At 44.4% G+C, this 27307-nt stretch overlaps 1 protein-coding gene across 3 annotated transcripts in view; it reads left to right on the top strand.

Annotated features, from left to right (window-relative positions):
• Positions 1-23182, top strand: part of TYRO3 (TYRO3 protein tyrosine kinase) — a 41528-nt gene extending 18346 nt beyond the window's left edge. For all 3 annotated transcript variants that reach the window (XM_041399640.1, XM_041399650.1, XM_041399659.1), the window contains exons 7-19: positions 1634-1811; positions 2258-2400; positions 3682-3826; positions 7950-8079; positions 8905-9005; positions 9969-10064; positions 11772-11852; positions 13506-13598; positions 14312-14433; positions 14751-14860; positions 16292-16451; positions 17781-17917; positions 20732-23182. In XM_041399640.1, the coding sequence (XP_041255574.1) occupies positions 1634-1811; positions 2258-2400; positions 3682-3826; positions 7950-8079; positions 8905-9005; positions 9969-10064; positions 11772-11852; positions 13506-13598; positions 14312-14433; positions 14751-14860; positions 16292-16451; positions 17781-17917; positions 20732-21107 (1872 nt within the window). In that variant the 3' untranslated portion in view covers positions 21108-23182. The remainder of the gene's footprint in view (positions 1-1633; positions 1812-2257; positions 2401-3681; positions 3827-7949; positions 8080-8904; positions 9006-9968; positions 10065-11771; positions 11853-13505; positions 13599-14311; positions 14434-14750; positions 14861-16291; positions 16452-17780; positions 17918-20731) is intronic.
• Positions 23183-27307: the final 4125 nt, after the last annotated feature.

The raw sequence follows: 27307 nt of genomic DNA on the forward strand, positions 1-27307 counted from the left end.
TCTTTTTTGCAGTTGAAAATACTTTTCTTCCTCTGTTTTACAATGCCAGTTATCTTGAGCTGGAACAGCCTATTCTCTCTGGCTTGCACGCTGCAATGCTAATCATTCTGGGGTTTAAGTTCTCCCTCTCATTTTTGGCAGGGGCAGGGGTGGGGGATGGGACATGTGGAAAAGAGGCTGGATCAGAGCAGCCCAGTTTCTGTCAACTCAGCAGTCTCTCACCCCTTTTCTAAGACTTTTCTATTCTATTTGGGGAGGACAGAGTTCCTGCATTTGAGTCTGGGAGCGGGATAACTTGGCAATGACCCTGCACTGTCAGAAAACTGTGCTTCCTCTGACTCCCACATTGAGAGATTCTGTGTGAGGCATTGACCTACATTTCCATGTGAAAATACACATGTTCCTGCCTCTTTGTGATTGCACTTCTGCTGGGAGTCTCCCAGAAAGAGAAGGGGGATTGGGAGTTTGCTGTGCTGTTCTGGCACTCGGGCATGGCAGCAGTGCCCCAGGAGCACTGTGTTCTGACAAGCAGATTGCTTCTGGGGACAGGGCAGGGAATGGCAGTGTTGTCTGACTGCTAACAGAAGCCAAGTTCCAGGGTGTGAAAGGGGCAGATGCATGAGCTCTTGGGAGTGTTGAACAGAAATACATCATCCAGCAGACAGGGTTTAACAAAATAGTTGTCTTGTTTTTTCCGTGCTGCGGACGACAGTGATAATGACAACAATATGCTTTTCTATTCAGGAAACTTGAGATTCTTCCTTTCTACCAGTCAAATAAACCAGTGTGCCAAAAGTGTATGTGAGAGTGAGCAGAAGGGCAGTGAGAAAGGAAGAAAGTCTGCCACATAAAAATACATAAAGTCCATATGACTTTTTTTGCTTTTGTCAGTACATCTTGCTTTTACTCTCTGCGTTGCTATTTTGTATGCACTTGAAGAGAAAGTCTGAGCCTGGGAGTTATGCAGTGATTTCTGCTATTGTTAGGACAAAAGTAGGAACATTCACTGTGTCTGTGCATTAAAAGCACACGGTGATATCAGATTTAAATTAACATTCTTGCTGCTCTAAAGCTCAGATTTGGAAACAAGAAAAAGAAGGGATGCAGGAGTGTTAAGAAGTTTCTTTCCAGTTTAATTTGAAACAAGTTAGTTGAACCAAGTCACCTATGTCTACCATACCTCTCATCCACTACAAAATTGAAAATATACAAACATCTGGAAAAAAAGAGTTTGGCAAAAGGTGACAGTAGGCAACAGGCAAGTTGCTCTACTGGTTTTCATTGCCCAGATTTAAACAAGCCTCAGAAGCTGGCTGCTACCACTCAAAGTGACAAGCACATTTAGTTTTCTTTAAAGGAATAATAATCAACTATAGAAATTGTAACATAGGGAAGGAACTGTTTGAAAATATGGAACCAAATTTTTCATCTGTTGGAAAATTTCTGTACTGCCCAAGTGATGTCACTTCATGATTCTTAGTTTGACAACTCCCATTTCAGTATTTTAAGCACCACTGGTGCTATATCTATTCTTACACATTCCTAAACTGACAATTAAATGAATTTTTATCCATGTGGACATGTTAGTCATATTGCTTATGGTAACAGTCATCTTGTTTCACTGTTGGCGCAGGTAGCTGAGTCACCAGATGGCCAGGAGGTGTCCACTGAAATCACCCCAGTGCCACCCTTCTCCTACACTGTGCAAGGCCTGAAGCATTCCACCAACTACAGCGTCCGTGTGCAGTGCAGCAATGAGATGGGCAGCTCCCCTTTCACTGACAGGGTTTATTTCCAGACCCTGGAGCTTGGTAAGAAACAGGAGACAAGAACAGGACAGCAGTTCTGAACCTGAAAAAGAGACAATTATAAATGTCATTAACTCCTTGCTGCTTCTGCAGTGTGGGAAGCATTATGCTGTTAGATTGCTCATCCACTCTGAGGGTCTCCTAGAGCAAAACAATAATGCACAGCCAAATGTGGTTAGCAGCATTTATGTGTGGTACAGGGGTTTACCCAGCCACGGGGCTTCTGCTCTGTGACATTCGTGGGATCTTGAGAGAAGTGAGGGGTGCTGACCTGTCTTCTCCACTTGAAACCACACACAGAGTGCTGGTGGTTTTGCAGAAGTTGTTCTCTTCCCTCACACCCTCTTCTTTCTGGATGATCTCAGGAAAGAGGGTGAAACTGCCATTTTCATTGTGAATAGTGCCTTATTTTCCTGCACAAGTGATGGTGTTCTGTTCTCTGCTTTCAGCTCCAAACAGCACCCCTCAAAACATCCATGTTATTCAAAGAGATCCTGATCTAATTTTGGAGTGGGAAGGTGTGGCTCCAGATGTGCTGCAAGAAAATGTCCTGGGATACAGACTGGAATGGATTCAGGATAATGTAACTCAGGTAACAGATTGAGAAGGTACTGAGCCATTGAACACAGAATTACAGAAGGTTTGTACTAAATTTTCTAGGCATTAAGGTCCCCCATCCATACCAGGATTGGTATGGATTGCTGACATCGCTTTTGTGTAAATAGATGTATTCTGACTTTAGGGAATGCCTCAGTATTTGACTTCAAGATGTAGGACTATTTCCTCCTTCCTGGCATATTCAAAATTCCTTCACTTGAATGTTCATCTGCAGACAGACCAGTTCTCTGCCATTCCTTGCACAAGCAGGACAACATAGAGAGAGTCCACTTTGTCTCTGTCTGTCTCTTTCTGGGCTGTCCAGCTCAGACAGTACAGGATGTGGGCTTTCTGCCTCCTGTGACTGGGCCTTGGCTTTCCAAATCCTAGCAGCAAAGGTGTATTTAACAAGTGAATGAGTTGTGCTGTAAATCACAGAAAGAAGGTTGTGGATTCTTTAGCTTTATTTACAATACTTAGGGAGTTGAAAGGACCCTGACAGGGTAGAAGGCCTTTCATTTGTTCTTTGGCATGGACCTTTCCCAGGTATCTATCAGCCTTTGAAGTTCACAGCATTTCTTATGGTTTCTAACTTCCTAATAAGTGTTTACCCAGTGCTTATTAATGAAGAGCAAGCCTGTAATAGTAGACAGCTAGAGGGAAAAAAGAATTATTTCCTATTTTGTATGACCCATTTCACACCAGGTCAGCATCACTGACTTTCAGTTATGGTATTTTGCGTTCTCATTGAATTTACTATGTGTCAGTGGTGGCAGCCAAATATTCATGGTTTTGCCGTATGAATAAGGTCTGTAAAAGTGCTGAAAATATGTTGACCTTGCTATCATAAGTGAAAATTTGGGCTGAAATTCAGAAGCAATTCAGGATTTGGTCAGCAAGTTAAAACAGACAAACAGATTTCTCCCCTGGATTAAAACCACCAGATGCTTTACAGTAAACCACAAGAAGGAGGTATATCTTTTAATAGCAGGAGAAACCCTTATTTCTATAGCAACGTGCATGGGAGGACCTCAAAGGAAGAAATTATTAAACCTTCTATCTTCCTTATTCCTTGGGAAACTGCTAGCAATTTTTAGGGAGAGAAATCCAAGACAGCAGCCCAAATCTCAGGCAATAAAGACCAAGAAGTCACGATTCCCAGCCCTTGTTATAGTGCCAGTGAAGTACCATGTTTGGTACTGTTTTGGTTTAAAGGTGAAGTTTTACATTGGATGCCTTTCAAGACAGTTCACAGTTCGTTGTCGTTTGCACTCAGGGGGAGATGATCGTGCAGGACACAAAAGCCAATCTCACCATGTGGAATCCTCTCAAAGACCTGATTATCAGGGTGTGTGTGCTGAACTCTGCAGGGTGTGGGCCCTGGAGTGACCTCTTCCTGCTTGAAGCCCAGGAGGTCATGGGTAAGTGTCCACTATTTTCTCCCTTCATTTGGGGAAAAAAGTCAGAAATACTGAGACTGCTGCTTTTTCTGAGTCTTTTTCTTTCAGTGCTTATTACTTACTGAGACACATGGGCTTATACAACAGCACACTTCATCAAGGAGACTAGAAATTCAATAATCTTTAAAGAGCTGGTATAAACAAAACAGCTTCTGGCCTCTACTGTGTCTTCTTAGAACAGGATTTTACTGTGCTTAGTGCAGAGCAGAAGGGCAGACACAACAGAAAATATGCAAATGAAGGTTTGCACTGATTTACTCAAGTAAATGTGACAGAAGACTCCTCTAATACAGGTTGTCTTCTTTGATTTAATTTTATGCCATTTCTGACTAGTTTTAGTGAAGCCTGATTTAAACTGTGGCCACATGGGCGTTCATAATGGTTTTACTGAATGTATTTATATTAAACCAGTTTAGCTGTCTCCTTGGAAAAGCTGAGCTACTGGTAGAAGAGGAAGATGATGGTACAGATGCTGTACCTTGCAATCTGGACCATGTGGAAGGGTTTGTTGGGAGCAAAGAACATGCACATGTGGAGTGCACTCCTAGTGCTGAAGGGCAGTTGGGCTCACCTGGGGTGATTTCCTTGCTGCTTGTGTTTCACAGTGAGTGGGAATGGGTGGCAGGCTATGAAGCAGGGCAGGATTTTATATGGGGAGATGGGTAGAAGGGAGAAGGGAAAATGCTCTTGCTTGTGAAGGAAACTGTAATATAACTAAGAGGAAGACTTCCAAATAAAAATAGGATTGGTGATAAGAAGTCAGTGAGGCATGACTGTACAAAAATGCCACAGTCTCCTGAGGTTTTGTTTCCAAGTGGCCATGGCAGGACACTCATCTCTAGTTCTCCAGTTAAATCACAACTAAATCTCTAATTTCTGATGCTGACCCACCTGCTGCTGCTATCTTCCCACTCCACGTGTCTCTGAGGAATTACATGGACATTGAGCTCTCCTGATCCCTCTACAGTGAGGATGGCAGGGGCACTCTATAGAGGAGTTCCCAAGCAAGCAGGAAGTGGGGATATGGGCAGAGCAACCAGCAGAGAACTGTATCCTTACTTGCAGTCGTGCATTTAATGCTGGTTTTAGCATGCACATTACTCAGGTCCTTTGGCAGCCCAGTTCCTGTGACAAAGTCAGCACTGAAGGTCAAGTGTGAACACACAGTCACTGTGGGACCAAAGTCCTCAAATTATTTAAAAGAGATTGAAAGAGTATGAAGGTTCAGAGCTGAACCTACTGAGGTTGGTCATTGGCACCATTATTTTTTTCCCCCTACTTTTTGATGGGGCATTCTCTGTGGCACCCAAATACAGACAAAAGTATCTGAAAGAGCCAGGAGTTCCCTTTGGAAAACGGCCATCACTGGCAAGAAGCCCCAGGGACTGTTTAGGGTTTGCATTTTACAGGGAGCTGGAATGGGATGGGATAATCCTGAAAGTACTATATGTTGTTCCTCGATTGTTTTTATTTACAAACCACTTCAAAAAAAAGTAGCATCAGGCGTGGTGCTTGTTTTGGCCAAATGCTGTCTGGAAGCACATGTATTTCTTCACAAGCATAATAGGCTGGAAGTAAAAGTTCACTGTGGAAATACTGACAGGCCTTAAGCAGCAGAGCTGCAGAAAGACTGCAGTTTTGTTTCAGGCCTGGTAGAAAACATAAGTCGCTTCCTCTCCTAAAATAGCAAACTGGCACTGGTTGCTGTATGTGAGAAATGCCAGGGGTGGTTTCTGCCCAGCTCCCACTGCGGCAGTAAGGATGACTAAGCTCGTATAAACTTTAAGTTGAATTTGTCATCACAGCAAACCTAGTGGGAGCTCCACCCTACTTATGCAGAGATCTGGTGTGCTATTAACAAAGATTGTTTTAATATTTTCAGAAACTTTCTCAGAAGAAGCCTCTTTTTTTCATTGCAGAGCGAGGAACAGAGTGGTTTAATAGCTGTTTCCTATCTGTAATCTTCACTATTGTAGGCAGGAGAAGACTCTTGCCTTTGAGATATAAACTTTCTGTGAAATAAAAGGGTTCGTCATCCAAGGGCTCCTAAATACTCTTCTAAACTCTTCTAATAATACTGTCTTCTCTCTGCCTTTTGCAGTCTTAAGGCATGTGCTGGTTGAAAAAGGGGTTGCAGGAGATGGGAGAGGAGAGGCAACTTGTGAGCTGCAGCCTCCTCTCAAGCTCAATGACACGAGTGGGAAGCAAGGATGTGTGGGGCAGAGCAGGAGAAAAGTGAATTTCAACATTCATTTATATTTCTGACACATTTGCTATAAACTGTAAGATGGGCTTCTGATTCCCAGCAGTTTAGAAACAGGGAGAATAATTTAGTTTAGTTTTGTTTTCATCCATACTCCTTCTGGAGGGGCTCCCCAGAAGTTAACATAAATCCCTGCTCTCTCACCAGACAGAGATTAGAAAAATAAGCCAAGAGAGGTTTGTCTCACCACAGGGAGAAGGAAACCTTATTGTTAACTACCAGAGAGGACCTTTTTCATCAGTGTTGTTAACTGTTTCTACCTGATTGTTAGGCAGAATCAGACTTAGTGATTGGCTTGGGAATTGTGGAGAGGGTTGGAGTTACCTGTATTTTATTTGAAAAAGACAGCTTCTGTTTCTGATCTCTCCCTCCTCATCAACAGCCTTGAAGGCTGGGTTGCAAATTGCAGCAAGAGGGAGTATCATAAGCCCCAGAGCCTGTAAAGCCTTCTGGGTGGTAAAAGAAAATGTGAGTCACTGAAGAAGATAAGATGCTGGAAAATAAGTACTGAGGATCTGATAATTTGCTTCAAGTGGAGAAGTACTAGTCTGTTTCCTCCTTTGTCCACAATTCTGCATCCTTAAGCTCTACCTGTTTATTAGACTAATACTACTTCTTTAAAAACCTGGGTGATAAGGCTCCTCAATGTAGCTGTTAATCAAGCCTCAGAAGCCTCGTGCCTGACAAGACTCTGCCAGCAAGGGTTGTCTATTTTTCATATGCATCTATGCAGAGATCCATCCAAATTCTAGCCCATGAACCTAACATCCCTTTTAAGAACAGATTTATTTATACTGATATGACTTATATCAGGATTATTTACATCATCAAAGATGATTCTTCCCTCCCTTCAGGTAAAGAGCAGTCAGCTGCTGAGGGCGAGCAAGTGAGCATGAAGATGAAGGAGGTGCTAAGGGACCTGGTACCTTTTCTTGTTAGCTCTTAAACAATTTGGAGATATGAGGACTATCCTAGATTTTAATAAACCCATTCAAATGCACATTTAATCTTTAGTAATTGTATTTGGAGAAGAAGTCTCTCAGGGAGTTGGATTAATTTATCATTTTTTGCCAGGCATACATAATATTCTTTTTATTCAGAACTGTATTGCTTATCTTCCTTGCCCAGCAGCTTGCTCAGCTTGGCAGCATCTCCATTTCTTCTGTAGACCTTTTATAGTCAAAAGTATACATATCCTGGGAGAAAATATTCTTTTCTTTGGGGAGAGACATTGAGAAGTTGCAACCAACCAGACAACATTGTAGAGTTACAGCTAATACCAAGTCCCTCAGGGTGTTTCTCTTTATGGGAAAGGTTAGAGGAAAAATGTAAATATTTTTAACCATATTGCCGTGAGACAATTGTCCTTCTCTTTGTTGTCTTTCAAAATGTTGCCTGGCTGACGTTCAGGTAGTGCTGTGCAACCTGGTCAAGGTTCTGGTCTGTCTCAAACAGGACAGGGTGAAACCCACACACAGAAAGATCATACTAAGGAACCTTCTTGTCCTGAGGCTCCACTTTGAAGCGCCCAGATCATGAGGTCATGTGAAATAATATAATCTGGTGCAGCACCTGTTACATTCATAAGGCTCAAAAACAATAGTTTCTGACAACTAGATGCTTCTGCTCTACCTTTGCTGTGAGAAAGAGCTAAATGATTTCCTGATGATTGGCTGAGTACCTGTTTATGCCAAATTCCAGTACACAGAGATCCACCAGGTCCAGCAGCATGCCTTTCCCATTTAAAAACTAAAGGAGACATTGGACTGTTTAACATTAGCAGTCTTCTGTTTCCTGAGTGGTGTTTTCTTCATCATCTAGGTGGCCAGAGACAACCTCCTTATGGGACCTCCTGGGTTCCTGTGGCATTGGGCATTCTCACAGCTCTGGTCACAGCTGTTGCCCTGGCTCTTATTCTCCTTCGAAAAAGAAGAAAGGAAACTCGGTTTGGGTAAGAGAGTTTCTCCTTGTGCTGGTTAGAAAGATCTCTGCTTTCTCTTATATTGTGGTTTCTGACTCAATTATTTTTCAAAAAAGCATGGATGGAGTATTTTTGGCAGTTTCTTTGGGTAACTGTGTTGGTTGTTTTTTTGTTGGGATTTTTTTGGGGGGTTTGTTCTTATTGGGTTTTTTTGATAGTTTTGGTGTGCCTGCCTTTTCTTCAAAATGACAGCACCAAAAATACAGCAGAAAAAATGTTATGTTAATAGCAAGGCTTTATGAGACTATACAAATAAAAACTCCATCAAGATAATTCTTAGCACTGCTGCTTAAGAGATTCAAAGAGAAAAGATCCACAGGTGAAATGTCTGTATTCTTATGGTCTAAGCCCTTATCCCATGCTGGTTTTCAGTCTATCAGCTGATTGTAACTTCCTGACTGCCCAGAACCCTCTGGATCCCCAGTAAAGTTTCCTTTCCATCACCTCTGACACTTGGCTGTAGTTTGCTCCCTACTGCAAACAAGGTTCTTGTTCTTTCCAGTCTTACTGACCTTCCTGTCACAGCAGCATCTCTGTTCCTGTGACTCCTGCAACCTGCCCCAGCTTGCAGCTTCTCCTGGGCACTTGGGAGGAGTGAGTTGCCTATTTTGGAAGGCTGTAGGTGCATCAGCAAAGCAGCATAAACCCATTGTTCCTCCTCTACAGATACACCCTCTTTAACAAAACAGTCTGCAGAATTTATATGGCATGGGGCGAGAAATAATCCTTACTGTTCAGCACACCCTTTTAGAAGTGAATGTAATCATGGTCCTGTGTGTCTTTTCTGCCTTCTAGCCATGCCTTTGGCAGTGTGGTTGGCAGAGGGGATCCAGCAGTCCATTTCAGAGCTGCCAGGTCTTTCAACAGGGAGGGCCCAGAGCTCATTGAAGCAACATGTAAGTAAAATGACCTGAGTGATTCTGTCTGGGAAGCTGTGTTCATGCATTTACAATGCTCTCTCTGTTTTCACTGAAACTGGTGTTCCTTGATCAAAAACATGGGATTAATTTACAGTGAGGCTTAGACACTGTGAATTGCAGAGGTGAAAGGCCAGTATGGCTGTTTCCGTACCAATTACATAGCCCTTGCTAATTACAGCTACAGTCATTATGTATATTAATGCAAGACATAAATTCACCACTCCCTTGCCCCAGTTTCACTCTACAAGGACTCCTTTGACTGGAAGATAATCCAGTGGTGAGATAAATATGGCTGAACAATATTAGCAGGACTTTTTAAACTCAGTATGCTGAGCTGTGCTACAAGCATGAACCAATTAATCAGTCTTGGAAAGCCAGGAATTAGTAACTTACCAAAGAGGAGATTGAGTCCCAGGAATGGTCAGATGATCCACTGAGGTGATCCATTTCTGTCTCCTGGTTCAGGAAGGGCACGGCTCTCTGTGGCAGCACTGCATAGCTGGGGCAGATGATGCTCCAGTCAATCATTAAAATGGTGCAGCTCCATCAGCTTAAATTAAGCTGCATGAACCAGTGTCTGCCAGTGGCCCTTCGGATTGGATTTTATCTTCTCAGCATTCTTTACATTATTTCTATATTCCTGTTGTCCTTGGAGTGTTTAAGGCTGGTATTATCACATCCTCTCCCTTTAAGTACTGTAAGTACTTTTTCTGATGGTTGAAAGTTACTGGCCACTTGTCTGTGGTGAGGCTAGAGGACATGGAAGGGAATTCTGCCCTTTTCAGTTTTTCCTGCTTACAGTGTGGGAGTCAGATTGGAGATGGAGATTAGAACAGGTGACTCTTGATGTTGTGACAGAATATTTAAATATTCCTTATTTGGTGCTTCATTTGTTTTGTTGTTGTTTTTTGTTGTTGTTTTTTTTTTTTTTTCCCCCAGTGGAGAGTGTAGGGATCAGTGATGAATTGAAGACAAAACTAAAAGATGTCTTAATCCAGGAACAGCAGTTCACCTTGGGAAGAATGTTGGGCAAGGGTAAGAACCAAAACTGAACAAGGCTTTACATTGAAAATCCCACTTGTGTTATTTTAACTGTTAAGTAGGAAGAAGTAATTACAAGCAGCCTGTTTTCTCTCCAGCTTGTAGATGGAAATTTAAATGGAACTATCCCTTCCGCTGGGATAAAACATTTCAGGGGTTTAGCATAGCTAAGAGGATATTGGCTAAGCCATTCCTATAATATGGCTCCACACAATCATGAACTGCAGCCTATGCTCAGCTTTCCAAAGCAGTGTTAATTCACTGGAGTGTGAATTTCTTGCAGGTATTTAAACAAAGGAATATTCAATTAAACATTACCTTTTTCTTTTTCTTTATAAGACAGTTTTATTGCAGGGTTTTTTTTGACCCTTTCCTACAGGGAGCATTCTTCCACTCCATCCCTCCTAGAACAAATGTGTTTCTTTCAGAGCAGGAAGATGACCTTCCTGCAGAAGTGGCCTCAGAGGGCTTAACAATGCTAAGTTATTAAACAGCTGTGTCATCTGTTTGTGAGTGTTAGCTCCTGGCCAGTTTCTGAGATCCTACTTCAACCCTTTTGGGCTGCTCCCATGACAGGTAAACTAAACCTGGCTGCAGAGGGACCCCAGGGCACGGCCTTGGTGTGGGGATGCCAGCTGGCAGGACCTGGTCTGTCTTGTCAGCTCCACTGCCACAAGCCCAGGTTATGTGTTATAAGATGACATAACAGCATTATCTTGGGCTCTGCTGACTCTACAGCTGAGCAACAGCTCCATAGTATGGGAGCAGCGCAAAGTACCTTTTTCCTTCCCATTTTCCTGATTTGTCGTCAGATCCACTGCTCATGGTTTTTGTGAAGTAAGCACATGCCATAGAGTAGTGAAGGACACTGGTGAAAAGCCAGTGTGAAGATAATGCTTCTGGGGTAGGTGTCCTGAGTGCCATATTTTGCTTCCTTCTTTTCAGTATCAGAGTTCCTCATACTAATGCATTGTGGGTGGGATAAGCAGTTACAAAATTAGGGAGAGCAAATCTAGAGCCAGATCTAATGCAAAGAGGCTGTTAGGCTGTGCTATAAGGCCTCTTTAGGCTAAATATTTGAAAGACGTTTTGGCCTGTTGGATTTCCCCTTAACTCACTTAGAGAACTCACCAGGGCAAAATGCTGCCTTCTGTGAATCAACATATCACTCACACACAAATAGATACTCTGTGTTTTCTCTGGTCAGCTGTGATTCACAGAAGTAATTTTTTGAGATTGTGCCTCAAATGGTTGAGCCCTGGCACTATAACTATCACTGGTGGCTGTCAATACTAAGGGCTTCCTCAGCCAAACCATCCACTTGTTGCTCCAGCAAAGAGCCTCCTCTCTGAACAGAACCTTACTCAGACTCATCCCTCATGATATGGCCTCCCCAGAAGTGTCTGCCCAGCTTAAACTCTGTCTCTGCATCATGTATCTGGTCAGGAATTGCTTTTTTCCCCTTCTCATTTTCCTTTGCCTTCTGGACTGCCAGCATAGTGAGCTCTGTCTGCTGGTAGTGATATCTTTTCTAGACACACATGTGCTGAAAGCTGCTGTCTGGAACTGCAGAATGAAAAATTGAGCATTTCTTATGGGTACTCAGCTTCTTTGCCAGTGACCCCTGAAGTGAACCTACTGTGAATCATACTTTCTTCACAAGAAGCTGTTCCCTCACTGTCTACTCTGATAATTTTGCAGGAGAGTTTGGGTCAGTTCGAGAGGCACTACTCAAGCTAGATGACGGCTCTTTCCAGAAAGTGGCAGTGAAGATGCTGAAAGGTATGTGGCAGCAGGGCTACCTGAATTACTCAAGAAAAGAGAGCTTGGAAAGATTAAATGTTGTCTGTCCTATTCTCAGCAATTATCCCCTGGTGTTCTTTATTTCTCTCTGAGTTTCCTGCTCAGCCACTCTACCCATGTTGTCTCCATCCCTTTCGTGTCAGTCTTTTTGTAGTGCAAGCTCTTCAGAAAAGGACCTATACCCCCTAGTTGCTTTTACAGCATGTAGCATGTGGTGAATGCAACCAAAACCACTACATCATGTAGCAGACAGTTCAGACAGGTCTGCTCTGCCCTAATAATTCAGCAGTGAAAGAATAGTATTCCTGCAAGCACATAGCCTGGAATAAAAAGAGCAGTGTCTGGCTGAATGCAGTGACAAGCTAACTCATTTCAGTCAGCACATTTGACTGAGCAGTCCAGCTCCCTTCTGATTTGCCATTTGGTGAGTGTACATAACAAGGGCAACTAACAGGCAGAAGTCTGTAACAAGAAAATCAATTAAGAGATAGGTATAAATCAAAGAAAATGTGCACATATAATGTGTTTATATATGTTAACCTACGTTATTTGATCCCTTTTGCCTGAAAGGCAAAAATTAACTGTGACTGACTGAAAGCAGTCAAACTCACTTATCTCTGGAGCTCAGTTTGCTGTCACAGAATAACAGCTTGTACTAAATACACTTAGTACCATTCTAGTGTAACTTGTATAATTTTATCCAGTTTCAACAATAATTCTAATCAGCTTGCAAGCTTTTGTGTAGTCAGAATGTCTCCCTTCAGGCATCTAACTGAGGAACAATCTGTCAGCCTCCAGAGGCGCCTTCCTTTCTTCATTGACTGTAAAAAAGGAATCTCCTTTTGTCTTCTGAATTATATTGAAATTACTTGCCTAAAGTAGATAATATGAACACTCCCCTACAGGTCTGAGTCTGATCTTGCAGCAGGACTGGAGGACTCTTGCTAAATTCAGCAGCAGCAGTGGTGGGAGTAGTCGACTGGGATACTTACTGATTATATTGATGTATTTCCATAAATCTGGAGTCATAGCAATGAGATATAATTTACTCCAGAATTTTGCTGATATATATCACTGCGGAATTTGGTCCAAGCTGTCCAGTAGTGTGGTTATTTAAGAAATCTTAGCTCTAGCACCTTATGAGACTCAGTCATGCTAAGAGACATAAAAGCATTTATCTTTCATGGCTTCCTTGTCAGAGATGAATTGGGCCCTCTTGTGCCAGTCACAGGCTCTGGGCCATCTCCTCAGTCTCAGCATTTTCTTTCATTTGCATGACATCTCCTCTCCCTGACATTTGTAGCTTAGGTTCTTTTACCTAATTAATTCTTACATCTTTAACTCCCACACAGTTTGCACAGCTTCCAAGGAAAGTTCTTACTCAGAAAAGAGCTGCTAACCAGTGGTTCTTTACTCTGCCAAGAGCCAGTTTACCAGATGTCCCTGATATGTGCTTACTGCTGCCCATCCCAGGAGAGAGTGTCAGGCTCCGCTGTGTTGTAAAATGGCTTATCTAGCTGTAGGTCTGAGAAGATGTGCTGTGCCACAAAGAACAAGCTTTTGACAATCATTATTTGTAAAGCCCCTTGGAGGCACCTACAAAGAAAGAAAACTTAGAGTTGTTTTTTGCAGCGGACATCTTCACCTCAACTGACATTGAGGAGTTCCTGCGGGAGGCTGCCTGCATGAAGGAGTTTGACCACCCTCACGTCACCAAACTGATCGGTAAGACAGCGCTGCTGCTCGTGCCACAGAGCACCTCCTGTTCCTGCATCATCCCACACAGCCTCACTCTCCCCAGCAGTGCTGGTGCAGCCTCCTCTGTGCTGCCTGGAGTCCTGCACAGGTCAGCACTGCTCCTTCCCGGGCCCCAGGGCGTTGGAGTGTGTGTAATGCTCCCCACACCTGCCCTCACACATCAGGAACAGCCATCTCCTATTTAAGCTGGTTCTTTGGTTCTTGCAAATGCACCAGGGAGACTTTGGCTGGTTGAGACGTGTCTGAACTGCTGTGAAGTGTGAACAGGTGGGCAGGTAGGCTATAAATAGGAGGAAGATTGTGCCTTTCCAAAATACTGAGTAAGAAGCAAGACATTCGTGGGTGGACACTTTGGAATGCAGGTATTTTCCAGAATGGGGAGATTGCTCTGCAAAGCCTGGGGTTGGGGCTGTCTGGTCTGGAGTGATCCTGGAAGCATTTATAGTTGGTCCTGCAAGAACAGCTGAGGCACTAGGCTCTTAGTACAGCCTCTGAAGCAAACAGGGTTAGAGGCATCTTACCACCTGGCATAAAGTCATAGAAGCTTGGAGCATGAAATCTACCTACCAAAACTTCACATTTTCCTCCAGATCTGTCAGAGGAAGGTGCAGCAGCCTGTAAGATTCCTCCTGGGAATAATCTGTTTGCTAACACCCCTTTTCTCTGTGTGTCCTCACCAGGAGTCAGTCTGCGAAGCCGTCCCAAGGGCCGTCTCCCAATTCCCATGGTGATCCTGCCCTTCATGAAGCATGGAGACCTCCATGCTTTTCTGCTGATGTCAAGGATTGGGGAAAACCCATTTGTAAGTCTGTCTTAATGTAGAATTCCTTCTGGGAGGTTAGGGATTTTCAGAGAATATATTTGGAGCAGCTCAGGATTGGTCTCCCAAAGGCACTGGCAGGTGATTAGATTTTAATACCAGAGGAAGTTCTGAGATGTGGTCTTAAAGTCCACAGTTTCATTCCATGCATGCTGGGGACCAGCTCCTCCATTCCATCCCATCCCATCCCCTCCCTGTATTCCCCATCCCTGCTCTATAAAGTGGCAGCAAACCTTGCAGTTTTGTCATATGTGCTTGAAAACCTCTGGGAATAGAAGCTAAACTGTTATTTCTTACAGAACTTGCCTGTTCAGACACTGCTCAAGTTCATGATTGACATTGCCAGCGGGATGGAGTACTTGAGCTCAAAAAATTTCATACACAGGGACCTTGCAGCTCGGAACTGCATGTAAGTGATTCATGAGTTTTTAGAGAAAAGAAAGACCAGAGTGGGTGAGGGAGGGATGAAAAACCTTTTGCATGACAGAAGTGTGAGGGATCCTGTCTAAGAATGCTGATCCTTGCATTAAGTGACAATAGGCATAGGGGAGTCATGGTCATTGTGGTGGGGTGTGTGGTGGTGCTGCTGGGAGCAGGGAGCAGCTCCTAAAGTCCCACTGATCTTTCAAACAGACCCTTTTTATAATGAACTTTTCTACCACTGGTTTGCAGATAGAGTTTCACAGAGTTCATTACAATACGTGTTTGTAATTAGCCACTCCAGTGGTTGTGTGTCAGCATAGGCTATTTGTTCCACAATATAAAGTAACCAGCAGGAGGGAATGGGTTTGGCTGTGTTAGGAGAAAATAACTTCCATTGTATCATGAAGTCTGTATTTCTAGTATCTATTTTGAGTACTTGATTATCACAATATAAGAATTGTAGTTTCCTTGAAAGCTTGTGGAGATTACCTCTAAAAATATCTGCATGGTGAACACACTGTATGATCCCACTTCACTGTTCTTGACACCAAACTACCTTGACTGCTTTGAAAGAAAGAGAAGTCCTTTTTTTATCCTTTCCACTCTGCTTCTTCCCTGAGAGTGGAGTAAGAAACAGCTCATTGTGAGAGCAGATATCTGCCTCTGACCAAAACCACAACAACCAATAAAATCCACAATGAGACACAGATTTCCAAAGGCATTTCAGTGTCCAGATGTACAGACAAGGAGCTTGATAGATATGATGAAAAATGAGGGGTTAGCCTGCTTTGGCATTTATGAGAAACCCATAGTGATTTTCTATTTTCGTAGACATCCTCCAGAGGAAGCTGAATGCCTATTTCAGCACATCTTCTGGGGGAAGCAGTGAGTTCTTTATGTGGCCTGGGACCATGAAGTGTTTGTGGCCTTTACTTGGAGTGTCTGCCAACATGTATAGGTTTAAGTGGGTGACAGAGCAATTCAGACCACTAATCAGGCCTGGAGAGATGTTGCAGATCTAGCAGTTCAAGCAGTTTTTACAGGCAGTCTAGGCAATCACCCTATGATTTTTTTGATTTCCAATATAGAGTGGAGGCCTTGGTGATAGCAGTGAGCATTGCAGATGTCCTATGATAATCTTGGAAACAAAAGTGTCTGAGTTTGGTTTGTGTAAGAGTCTAGACCATCTGAGCCTAGCCACTTCCTTACTTCCTTAGTCATGATTAGTTCCCTGTCTAGGAACTAGTCTGAAGGAACTAGTTTGATACCACTAAGCTATTTCACATTGGTCACCAAGTAGATGAAATCATTCTCCTTTTGTGTAATATTTGGTGAGCTATATACTTTTTTTTTTTTTTTTTGCCTGAGGCAGCCAATAAATGCTTCCCTTTCCTCAGCTGTGAAAACTTTCTCATAGGTTGGATGAGAACATGAATGTGAGTGTTGCAGACTTTGGACTTTCTAAGAAAATCTACAGTGGAGACTACTACCGCCAGGGCTGTGCCTCCAAGCTGCCAGTGAAGTGGCTGGCTCTGGAAAGTCTGGCAGATAATCTGTACACAACACACAGCGATGTGGTGAGGTTTGCTCCAGTACATTGGGGACCACTTGTATTCCTGCTGGAGTGGAGGAATCCCACTGAGCGTGGGAAAAGGCCCTGGTGATGGGAAAGGGAGTTTACCTTGTGTTTGAGGGATCATGTTAGAACTCAAGGCTAAAAAGATATGACCGTGGTTAATGGCAGAAGACATCAACCCTTTTCTTCTTGTTGTCCTTTTGTCCTTTATTTTTCAGTGTTTATCCCCATCCTCTTCTTCATCTTTCCCCTTCTCCTCTTCCTTTTCCTCTCTTTATGCAGTTTCTTCTCTCTCATTCTTTTTCCTTTCTCTTCTGCCTGAGAGTTTGAAGGTGACATTTGAAATGCATGTGACCCAAACACTTACATACAAGTACCATGCAGCAAAGGTGCTCTGTGCTGCAGAAGGCATTGGTGGAACTCCATAGATCTGAATACATCAGTGCTTAGACACTCCCCATACCTTTGCCCCTGGGGAGCAAGGCTAAACCCATTCATCTGAAATTGTTACTTATTTTCCTTTTGGGTTTTTTTTTTTCTGATACCATCATCCCTCTTCCTTCCTGCCTTTTGATCTATTTTCGTACCAGTTTTGTCCTTCAGTCCTGTGGTCTTGCCTTTCCAGCTATCCCTGTCACAATGTCCTTGAAGAGATAACCAAGAGTGCCCTGTAATGGGGCTGCTGTGTTGCCCAGCCATTGCTGCGTCCACTGAAGACAGCGTTTAATGATTGGTGATCACTAGTTCAGCCAGTTTACAACAAACATTGGACAGGGGTTTGCTTATAAAAATAATAATTTTTTGCACCTCACAAACCTTGCAGTTGAAAAGTACAAGTATGGCTGTGCAGTGTAGAGCAGAAATGAATGTGAGCCATAAGTGGTTTGTTCCTTGCCCTGCCTATTGGCTAAATTGCCTTCACTTGTGCCTGTACATTACTAGAAACCCAGAATCCGGTTAAGTGAATTAAAATCTGATTTGTGAGCCCCAAACCAAAATCTTCTTCAGCTGAGAACCAAAACATTGATACCAGATACCTTAAAGAGCATAAGTAGGAAAGGTCTGCAGGTGGAAGACAGGAGTAACTCCCAAATCTTCCCCTGCTCCACTGCAGGAAAGGGCTGGACAGGGCCTTCAGCTGTCTCCTAAGATGATGTGCCAGCACCAGCAGCATCTGGTGGGTCATTTCTGTTTTCTAGCTAGAGTTTGGATAGTCCCTGCATCGCTGCTGCTCAGATGACATTACCCAGCACAGTCTGAGCGTACTGAAACCAAGCCCAGCGAGCAGGGAACGGTCTGTTCACTCCTTCTGTGTGCTGTTCTCTTTCAGTGGGCGTTTGGGGTGACCATGTGGGAGATTGTGACCCGAGGGCAAACCCCTTATGCTGGCATTGAGAATGCAGAAATCTACAACTACCTCATCAGTGGGAACAGGCTGAAGCAGCCCCCGGAGTGCCTGGAAGATGTGTGAGTACTTCCTCACCCTGCTGACATGATTTTTTGAGAAATTTGGCTCGCTGGAAGGAAACAGAGGCAGCTGGCTGGGATGCTGATCTGAATCTCTCCACTTTCCAGTACACAGAGGCATTCACTAGAAAGTCCCTGGGTTAGCTACTAGATATTCTTTGCTGGCAGAGCTCCCAGGAACCTGTGGTAACTACACAAGCAGCTAACTTGGCTCAATGGTTTCAACAGGGTCAACATCAGCAGTTCTTGGCTTTGAGGAAACTAATTGTGTTTCCAGAATCACCGAACCCTGCCTTCTCAGGCCAGCATCTGAGCAAAGGGATGAGTTCCATGGCACACCCTGAAGGCTGAATAGAGAGGCAGTCTAGCAAGACTACAAGGAAACTGGATTGCAGAGGCAGTGGCCTGCATGTGTCTTTCAAAGCTTGGCCCAGTTTTCAAATTTTGATCTACTACTCTCAGAAACAGCAGGCTGAAAGAGAAGAGAACAGATGGGACAAACTAAGGTTGTGTAGATCAGTGTCCCACCTTAAATTATGTCTAGGAACAAATCCAGGACAATCTTGAAGATTCTGCTTGCAGACATTTTCAGACTTACAGGAAGGACCTAGATAGTCCATGCTGCAGCCTGTGCTCCTGCCTTAATCCTGCTGCCAAGGGATCACTCTTGGCCAACAGGTCACAGGAAATGTTTGCTCAGGAACTCTTCTTCTATGAGTGGTGGTTGGAGATCTCCTCACATGGGGCTGGGATCCCCCAGGGAGTGGCACCATAACTTATCCCAAGGTAAAACTTGCCTTGCCTGGATAAGATGAAATCATTTCACTGAGGGCCCAAGCAAGACTCTGTTTTCTGTGTGTTGTGCCCAAAGCAAAATATAACTATAAGCACAAATTTTATTGGTCTAAGAGCTCTTTCCTCCCTCTTCCCTCCTGCTCTGATGGTGGATTATTTAATGTAGTTGCTTTCTCCTTTTCCTTTTTTCCTACATAGGGAATAATCTGTACTCATGTTACTAAATCTGAATACTTTTATCTTCTCAGCAGTTCATTGTAACTTTTACTGAGTATAAATGAAAACAGTTATATCACTGCTTAAATTAATTACATGTCTGCATCTTGACTGCTCTGAGGAGCTTTGGTTCCAAGTTGTGGAGCTTATGGCTGTAAGATGTTAGAGATGCAGAAGGTAGAGAAGAGACTCAAAAACCTACTAGATAGGCACTGGAGAAAAATCCGTCAAAAACTTTTGAAAAGGTACAACCATTGTTTTGTGAGGTGCTTGAGCTACAGGTTATTGAGACCTGAGAGAATATACCAGAAAGATCTCACTACATGCTCACCCTCAGCTTACATGCTTTCCCCAAATGTTGCTACTGGACTCTGTCAGGCACAGGGCACTGAGCCAAAGGGACCTTTGGGCCCTTCAAATGGATTATTCTCTATTTTCCTTCGACTGGATTATTCAGTGGACAGCAAAGGTAAAAAAGCAAGTATTTAATTTGGTTGCACAGAATTAGAAGTTTCTGTTTTATCTGCAGCATTTATAATTATTTCTACTGTTTGTGAGGGATGTAAATCAGGATTAAGACAACTGAACCATAGAAGCTTTCTGTAAAAGTAGTGTGAGATCAGAAACAGTCTTGTAAATCTGATCACAAGGAATATAAAAAGTAAAATAAAACCCATCATGAAATGCTTTATTTCCCAATAAAGGCCATATCAGATTTTTTTCCATTTACAAGTTCAACTGAGGTTCATTTGCATGCAGTGCTTTTCAGTGCCAGCACTGTGCTTTGTTCCTGTTCCCTGCAAAACTGGCAACAATAACACCATAGGAATGCAGCTGCCAGTCTTGTGGGTGATGCACAAAGAGGAGCAGGACAATGGCTCTGGCCGTGCTCCAGCGCTCCGGCCGCGGGCCTGGCCGGCGGGAGGGCGGCCAGCGCAGACACTGAGTGCGAACGCAGGGCACCAGGGCTCCTCTTCCCTTGCCCAAGCACGGGCCAGCAGAGCCAGTGATTGTCTCCTCGTGCTGGCTCTGAGGCAGCCAGAGCTGAGCTAGCTGGCGTTTGACCGCAGGAGGAAGGCTGTAGGATGGCACCTGCTAATGGCCCTAAATGTGTCTTCTGCACCGGGGTGGCACCTTTGTAGTTGAAAGGCCATTTCAGCATCGTCTTCCAGCACTGAAGCTGTTGCCCATTCTTTAACAGCCCTCTAAACAAACCCAGCGTGCCTTTTTCCAGTCCTGTTGACAACCTGTCAGCAGCAACAGCAGCACACTCCTGTTACTCTGGGAGCTGAGTTAACATGGCATGAAAGAAAGGATGCTCTGGAAATAACATGCACCTCCCACAGTTTGATCTTTGTTTTCTTCCTGTGATTTATCTGCTCTTGAACTAGAATTTGGAGGAATGGCTTCAGCTGTGGCAGAGGTTTGTGAGGGTGCTATTTGTGAATAAATTCAGAAGCTATTACTAGGTGATGTCACACTCAAAATCCTATTCTAGCTCCCTAGAGACTGTGGAGCTAGGACTTTACCAGAAAATTCAGCATACTTTGACAGGGCTTTTGGGTTTTTGATGCCATCTAAATAACATTTTTGGTCAAAGGGAGAACGCCCTTGAAAATGGGACGAAACAAGAAATTAGATCCATAATGGCCATCCATGCTGTGTCACCTGTGCAAGGCCAAAGCTGACAGGTTTTGGGGAAGTGTCTGTGTTGTTTAAGCTTCACTGCCCAGAGCCCCTGTTCAGAGGTGCAGGGCATGGCTGTTCCACTTCTCAGTGCTCTTGTCTCCCTGTGTTTTGCAGCTATGATCTCATGTGCAGATGTTGGCATCCTGAGCCCAAGCTACGGCCCAGCTTTGGAGTGCTCCGGTCCCAGCTGGAAATGATTCGCGGGAGGATGTCCGCACTCTCTTCCAGTCAAGATCCTCTCTATGTCAACATTGGGAAGGACAAAGAGGCGTCTGCAAGTGACCCTGCCCTGCACGCCTCCTTTGGAAATATGGATGCTGAAGAGACTGTTGCTGGGGCAGCTGCTGCTGTCACAAGTGACTATCGCTATATTATGAGCCCCTTGTGCCTTGGAGATGATGCTGAGGGTGAAAGGCATTCAGATGGACAAGAAGGGGAGAACAAAAGCCTTCTGTGTGAGCTAGAGACAGAAGGAGAGAAGAGTTGCTAGCCTGTACATAGCAGTGACACTCTGCTTCCCTGGGACTGGATGTGTGCAGCATGGTGCTGTGTCTCCTGGGGCTCTGATGCCAGATCTGGAATGGCTTTGAGCAGCACTGGCCAGGGCTCTTGGGCAGCTTCTGTAGCTTTCACCACCCGTGTGGGCTGCAGTGGGAAATAGCTTGGAAGGACTGCAGCCCCAACAACCCCTCGGATTTGGGGAGGGAGGCAGCAGGGTTACAGGTTGACCACATCCTGCTGAAAGGAGTTCAGAGCTAAGGCAGCAGTCAGAGTCTGTGCTCTGCTTCTTCTCACTGAATGCTGGAGCAGAGCTGAGTACACCTTCTGTTCAGTCAGTGCTTGCTCTTGTGTAGATGTTGTCTTCAATCCTGGCTGCGTGACTTTGGGACTGGTACCCCTGAAAACTCTAGTGGGTATTTATATTGTCATTCAGGACCAGAGGGCAAAATTCCCCTCGTGTTCACTCAGCAGTACTGCCTAGACTTGTTGCCTACCTCAGTGGTTCTCAAACTGATCAGCGGATCTGCTCCTACCCAGCACTGAATTAGAACATCTGGCTCATTTCATGCAGTGACATTTGCCGCTTCCTCAGTCCAGAGCTCTTTTAAGAGTTTCAGATGTTTTGGTGAGCAAAGAAATTAGAAAAAAAATGAAAATCCAGCATTCCTCTTCTCCCCATGTACCTTTTTTTATGTCTTTCTTTTTCTTCTGTTTGATGCCAGTTCAGGCCTGACTAGACTTGCAGCTGACATTAAAATGCAAAGGGAGGGAGAGCAGCTGGCCTGTGTGATGGCAGAATCCAACTTCAAAGGAATGGAAAGGAAGCAGTGTAGAGAGGACTTTACAGCAGTATGGGGAAACAGTGTTAATTAATGCTAAGTGCTGCCCTCCAGGAGAGGAAGAAGACTGAGATAAAGAATGACAGACTTGCTCAGTTTCAGCAGGAGCAGGATTCAGTATTTGCTTCAAAGTTGGATTCTTTCAATCGTGCTCTTTATTAGTCCTATGTCTTCTTCAAATAATGAAGAACTGTAGCTGCTACAGTGACATGTGAAATCAATTTCAGGAAGATGTGTGTTGAGGGGAAGGATCAACTGGAAGATTTCTATCTGAAGAGAGAGGCCTCATGATGAAAAAGCTTGAGAACCACTGGCCTTCCTATTTAGGAGGCTTTCTGGCATGCTGTAAAAGTCACATAAAACATGGAGTAGTATCACTACAGCCTTCCAGACAGGGCAAAATTAATGGGTTTGCTCTTTGGGTTTTGTTTTGTTTTCCAATCAGCATGTCTGACTCACTGTAACTGCAAGTGCTTGTGTGGTTTTTAATAATTTAATATTTTACTGTAAATCAGCATTTGTTTTGTGCAGTGGTTCCCAGCAAGGAAGTGCAGTTACATCTTACTCTACTTATCCTAAATAATTGCTAGATCTTAATTTCTTTTATTTTCACTGCGCTGAAAAACTTGGCAGTATTTCTTAGGATTCCACATTGCACTTCCTCAAACTAATACCACAAATGTCAGCATTTACTGAGTTGGCAAAGGTGGGATCAAAAAGTCAAATGAGATTGCAGACTTGGTATCAGAACACTCCACCCTTCGATACCCAGTATTTGCTTATTGTAAGGTCGGGGTCTAAATACAAAATTCAGGTCAAGCTTCAGGCCTTATTAGAACTCTTCCTAGGGAAGGGGAATTTCAGCCTGGGACTTGAGCATGGGTCCTTTCTGTTAAGTTTCCTACTGAACAGAGATGTCCCAGAGGTGTCTCCAGAAATTCAGTATGGTTTCTCAGTCACAGATACAAATTCTACCATCTTACACCCCAGGCAGTACAGGGTTTTCTCTTCACTTAGCTGGAATGCTGTAAATGAAGGTGAGAAGATAACACCTAACAAAGGGTAACAAAAAAAAAACTGTGCAGTGCACTTTTGCAGTGAGGGCAGAAGGCTATGCTCCCTGCAGCTGCCTGGGAAGTGCAGATGTACATATAGACTCTAACTCTGGGAAGCATGTCTTTAGTTTTTATGCATTTTTTAATAATAAAACCTGTACTGTGTTTGAGTCCCAGCCTCTTAACTGTGGCAGAATGTGTGATGATGCTCACTAACTGTGTGGGGTCATAGTCAGCCTCAGCTGAAAATCACCTTTCTTCCTTCACCAAGCATGACTGGGCTACTTCTTGGGGGCAGAACATGTTTGGCCTGCCCAGGTGACAGTTACCCTGCATTGCTCCAGCCTGGAGATTGTGAAGGCCAAAATCTGATGGGCAGGAGCCAGTGGTTCCACAAAGGGAGGCTCTGTGGCCACCACTTTGCAGGAGCCTGGGGAAAAGCCCTTACTGGGACGTGGTGCTTCCCACCCAGGAATGCAAGACGTGTGTGTCAGTTCCTCCCTGAAAATTGTCACGTGCGCCCATCCAGCTACTGGCAGTGCTCTCAGTGGAAAAGAGCTTTGGAGGAGGTGGGTAGAATTCAGCTCCTGACTCAAATGTTCCAAGCACAACATAAAAGAGCCCCTGGATTTCCAACTTGCAGAGAAGAAAAGGCGTACCTCACGCTTTTATTCTTCACAAGCAAACAGCACACTGCACGCCCTCTGCCTGCAGCTCACACAGAGAGGAAAAGTGATGGGAAACGGCACAAGCGCTCACCCCCCATCTGCAATGCAGGAAAAACGACTTCCAAAGCATGAAGCAGCTGATTTAGTTAATATTTTAAGGTAGCAGTGCCCAGTTATGTCCCTTAGATCTGTTTCAAATGATGATTTAATCATTTTGCATAAAAGCCTGGAAAGACCAGGTACAAATGAGGCTGTGTTGTGGGTGGGAGAGGCAACACTAGAAGAAGAACTAGTGAAAAAAGAGGGAGGGAAGGAGATTTTAAAATGGGGACAGATGGGATGAGCTGTCAAGAGGGAGTCAGAAAGCAGAAATGTGAAATTTTATATATGACATACCAGAACAGAGATGGCATTGCCTCAGCTGGGACCAAGCAGGTGTCTGAGGTGGGGGCTGGCCGTGTGTTTTGATAAAGGATGAGGTGCTCTCTCTGGTCCAGCTCAGGTGCCCTGCAGTATTTTTTTGTCTCAAATCACAAAGAGGCTTACAGAGCTGGCCTGGCCCTGCATCTGCTTGGGGACAGCACTGTGATCCTGATCCCAGGGAAGCTCCAGCCTAACAGCTCTGATTTAGGCACCAGCTTGGTGCACTGTTTTCCTAGTTAAACAAAATGTTTCTCCCACAGCCACCCTTTTTTCCACCACCCAGTACAACAGTGCAGTCCCTCCCATCTTCCCAAGCAGCAGCCCTTGCCCGGTGTACTGGGTCAGTGGGATGTCCAACATGTGCACATTTATGCTGAAGCAACTTCTGTCCCATTCGGGTAAGCCTGACCACGCTCCTTCATCCACATCTCCCTGAGACAGGGAGAGACAGGATCTCCTCCTTTTTAGCAGAGGCTCAGGCCACGCGGGGCAGTTACCAGCTGAGTGGGGCAGCATGACTCCACAGCACCTAGCAAGAGCACGGCAGAAACTCACAGCACTGTCTGTGTTCCAGAGGAGTAGTCAGTGCAGGAGGACACACGCCCCTGTCACCTCCAGTGCCAGGGCTGACTGAAGAGCCTCAGCTGGGCTGTGCTGGCAGCTCAGCCTGCAGATCTGGGGATGCTCCAACCTGATCCGGTACCTGGTCAGTGTGGGGAACGGTGTGTTCAGGGCTGGCAGCTCAGCAGATGCTTGAAGAAAGTGCAGGGATATACCTTGGAGCTACTGCACAGCTACACTGGAACCAGCCACCTTCGTTCTTGACCTGCGTTTGGAGGGAAGTGTTGAAGTCTTAACTCTGTAAAAACACTCCCTAGAAGTGAAATGCAATTAATTTTGAGTAAAAATCTGAGTGTCGCTGACCAGTGAAAGGAACAATATTTGCACATAAATATTTTCCTGATTTGCATTCTATACATTGCTGGTAGTATTCATCCTCCCCTGATGCTCAGCAATCACCAACTTTTGAAAATTGTCTTATTTTTTACCAGGGATTTTTGTGAGGAGCCCTCATAGACAGTCGTAATTTTTACTGATTTGTTATTTCACACCTGCTGCGCTCCCTTAAAATAGCAAGTTGTTCCACAAACACTGGTTTCCTGTGACTTTGGATCCAATGGGTGATTGCAGCCTCCGGATGAAGCTTACCCCTAGTTACAAGACCTTTTCCCTTGGTGGGATCTCTAGCATCTGATACTCATTGAATTTCCATCTGCAGTGAAGGTACTGATGTGGAAGTAATAGGGTCTGCCACATGCAGACTTTTTTCAGAAAACTTGTAGGAACTTAATTATCCTTCAGACCTCAATCTTGCCATCACATTTGGCTGAAATAAAGCAGTGGATTCAAAAGCTATTAGGGCCAACATGTGCAGCTGGTGATCAGAGAGCCTTGTTTCCATGGGAAACAGAGCTAGAAATCAATTACTTAGTCCAAGAACAGAAAAGACTGATGGACATGGGTTTTGATTGCATTTTCTGTCATATAAAGGGAATTCAGTGTCAGTATGAATCAGACCTCAGTCACTGCACTGAGGTCTAGCAACAACAAAGATGATTGACTCCTCACTTCCTAATTACTCCATGGATCCTCCAGCTTGAGGCATGCCAAGCCAAGTCACTCCCAACTGCAGTTAGGGAAAATGGAACATCTTTTGGTTATATTTGACAGTAGGACTGAAATTAGGGAACAGGTAGTTCAGCAGCACAAAAAGTATCTAAACAGCTTTTGTTTCCTCCAGTTTATTTCCACTGCCTTGAAATAGATCTGAAAGAAATGTGACCCCAGGAAATAGATGGCACTTGTTGATTTAAGCTTTGCTCAGTTCAGTATAGATTTTGTAGAACTGGACTAGTTTCCAGAAGAGTCTATAGGAGCTGGCTCTTGCCAGCATGTGGTGCAAGGAAGCACAAAATCGTGACAAGGAAAGAGGGCTTGCATGCATAAATGATCCAGCTGGGGTACAGGAGATTGCAGCACATACTGATAACCACACAGTGCCAGTAAAGGTGACAGAACGGGGGAGCTGACAGAAATGACGGGTCACTGGAGAGCAGCAGACGCACACGGCAACATGGCAGTTATTGCAGCAAATTCAGAAGGTCTCTGCTCTCTTAGTTAATACATAAGACAGTGATCCTGGCTGCTACCCTGTCATTACCTGAGCTGCATGGGAGACTGCTGCTGCCTCTACTTCTGCCAATGAATGCCCCTGCGACAGCGACTTTTGCTTGTGTGACACAGTGCTAGCCAGAGCAGAGAGCCCTTTGGTCACTCACTGCTGCCTCTCACTGTTCCTTCTTATCAAATTACCTTTAAAGAAGCTAAAAGCCCCCAAGGTCCACATTGCTAGATGATGTAAAGCAGCGTGCCTCCCCAACGTCAGGCAAGGTTCAGAGCTAATTAATACATTCCTACAGAATCCCTCTTCTTACACAAAGATACACAAAGAGAAAGAGGAGCAGAAATACTGTGCAGGTATGTGGCAGGGCATATGAGGATGGACTGAGCTTTAATAGCCTTTTGGTGGCCATGAACCTTGTACCTGAGCTGCGGGCTGTAAGGGCAAAGGGAGATGCAGAGTTGGGGCTTGTGCAGGGGACCTAAACTGCATTCCAGAAAGAAGCAGACACTTAGCTGTTGCTAGAAGACCTGCAAAGTAAAAAAAAACCTGTGTCAAATCTGAACTTCAAGCCTTAGCATTTCATCAGACAGCTGGGGCAGTTTAAGACCCTCTCCCCAATATTTGTTTGCTCCCTCCCTGCTGTGACTGGGGACCCCATCAGCCAGGGCCAGCAGTGCTGGTACTGCTGAGGGTAGTGAAGATATTCCTGATGGTGCACAGAAAAGGATGAAGCACAGGCACATGCTTCTACCAGCTCTGCTGAGGGGGTGGAAATCTCTGGCAGAGCAAACAGCCGGTGACTTCTCACACTCCCTCCCCCCATCTGATTCACTCCAGCTTGTCTGCCAGCACTCCCAATTATGCCAATGCGCTTCCATTGAAACTGATATGCTGGGCTGTACCTGAGGCAATGATCAGGCTCACTATGGAAATCTTTCCCATATTTTCCACCTATTGGTGAAGTCTCCCTGGGTAACCACTGAAACTGATCAGGGCTGCTGCCCTACCGACCAGTGGGT

The sequence above is a fragment of the Onychostruthus taczanowskii genome, unplaced genomic scaffold, assembly GCF_017590055.1.
Source record: "Onychostruthus taczanowskii isolate IOZ18803 unplaced genomic scaffold, ASM1759005v1 scaffold1, whole genome shotgun sequence".
NCBI lineage: Eukaryota > Metazoa > Chordata > Aves > Passeriformes > Passeridae > Onychostruthus > Onychostruthus taczanowskii.